The 952-nt window shown below is 36.2% G+C and overlaps 1 protein-coding gene across 1 annotated transcript in view; it reads right to left on the bottom strand.

Annotated features, from left to right (window-relative positions):
• Positions 1-952, bottom strand: part of LOC119591402 (tetratricopeptide repeat protein 37-like) — a 22,471-nt gene that overhangs the window by 5,162 nt on the left and 16,357 nt on the right. Inside the window, exons 18-19 of the mRNA XM_037940145.1 lie at positions 689-812; positions 15-165 (exon numbers count right to left, since the gene is read on the bottom strand). Of these exons, the coding sequence (XP_037796073.1) occupies positions 15-165; positions 689-812 (275 nt within the window). The remainder of the gene's footprint in view (positions 1-14; positions 166-688; positions 813-952) is intronic.

Below are 952 nucleotides of genomic sequence, written 5' to 3'. Positions count from 1 at the left end.
AAGAGGAAACTAACCTTTTAAACTGGCCAGAGCTAAGCCACACTGAGTGAAGTAGTCTGGCTCTTTGATGGCACTGTACTGCTGCATGGCTTCCTCCACCAAGCCTTGTGCAGTAAGTGTTCTTCCCAGATTGCAGTGGACACCATCCAAAAATTTTCTATCAGACTGTAAAGAAATTAGAAGATGAATAATCAAATATTCAGTACAAATCCTGAATGAGAAGAAAAGCAAAATTTAAATTTTATCCATCTTTAGTTCTTAAATCAGAAAGATGAACTGTTACAAGTATTTATCTAACATAGTTTTCCTATTCTCCAAAAAATTTCTTGGTGATATCCTTCTTTTTAACTACAGTGAAAGACAAATCAAATCATAAGCCTTCCCTTTGAACTCTAAACTATCATTCTGCTAATCTAAACACATTTAACTGCTGTCACACTTGGGCCTTTAACCTGACTTGTCTTGTCATAGAAAACAATAATTCATTAATTTGTCATATAAATCCTCAAGTCATTATGAAGACCTGAAGAAAGGATCGTTTTAAACTTCTGGTCAAAGGAAATAGGTAATCTGGAATAAACTGGGAACTAAATATCTACTAACTTCTATTTGCAATATGGAGGAGCAAACTAGCTTTTTTACCTCCAAAACTCTACAAAAAATGGAATGTAAGATGAAACTTCCTCACCTCGTCTGAATCTGCCAGTGCTGTGAGAGCCATCTCATAGGCCCTGGCAGCAGACTGGTAGAGACCAATCATCTCCAGCATCAGTCCTGCCATGTTCAGACCCACTGGATCTCGCTCCTCTTCCCTGATGGAGAAAATTCATGGCACTTTAGAAGTAACATCAGTATTAAAAAATAAGAATTACAATTAATACTGGGATAAAAATACACAAGAGTAACCACAATAGCACAAAGAAAATCTAAAAGAGAGATTCTGACCATAAAT

Source organism: Penaeus monodon, chromosome 28 (assembly GCF_015228065.2).
Source record: "Penaeus monodon isolate SGIC_2016 chromosome 28, NSTDA_Pmon_1, whole genome shotgun sequence".
NCBI lineage: Eukaryota > Metazoa > Arthropoda > Malacostraca > Decapoda > Penaeidae > Penaeus > Penaeus monodon.
The sequence above is the reverse complement of the archived record's forward strand: the minus strand, read 5'-3'. Positions and strand labels throughout refer to the sequence as shown.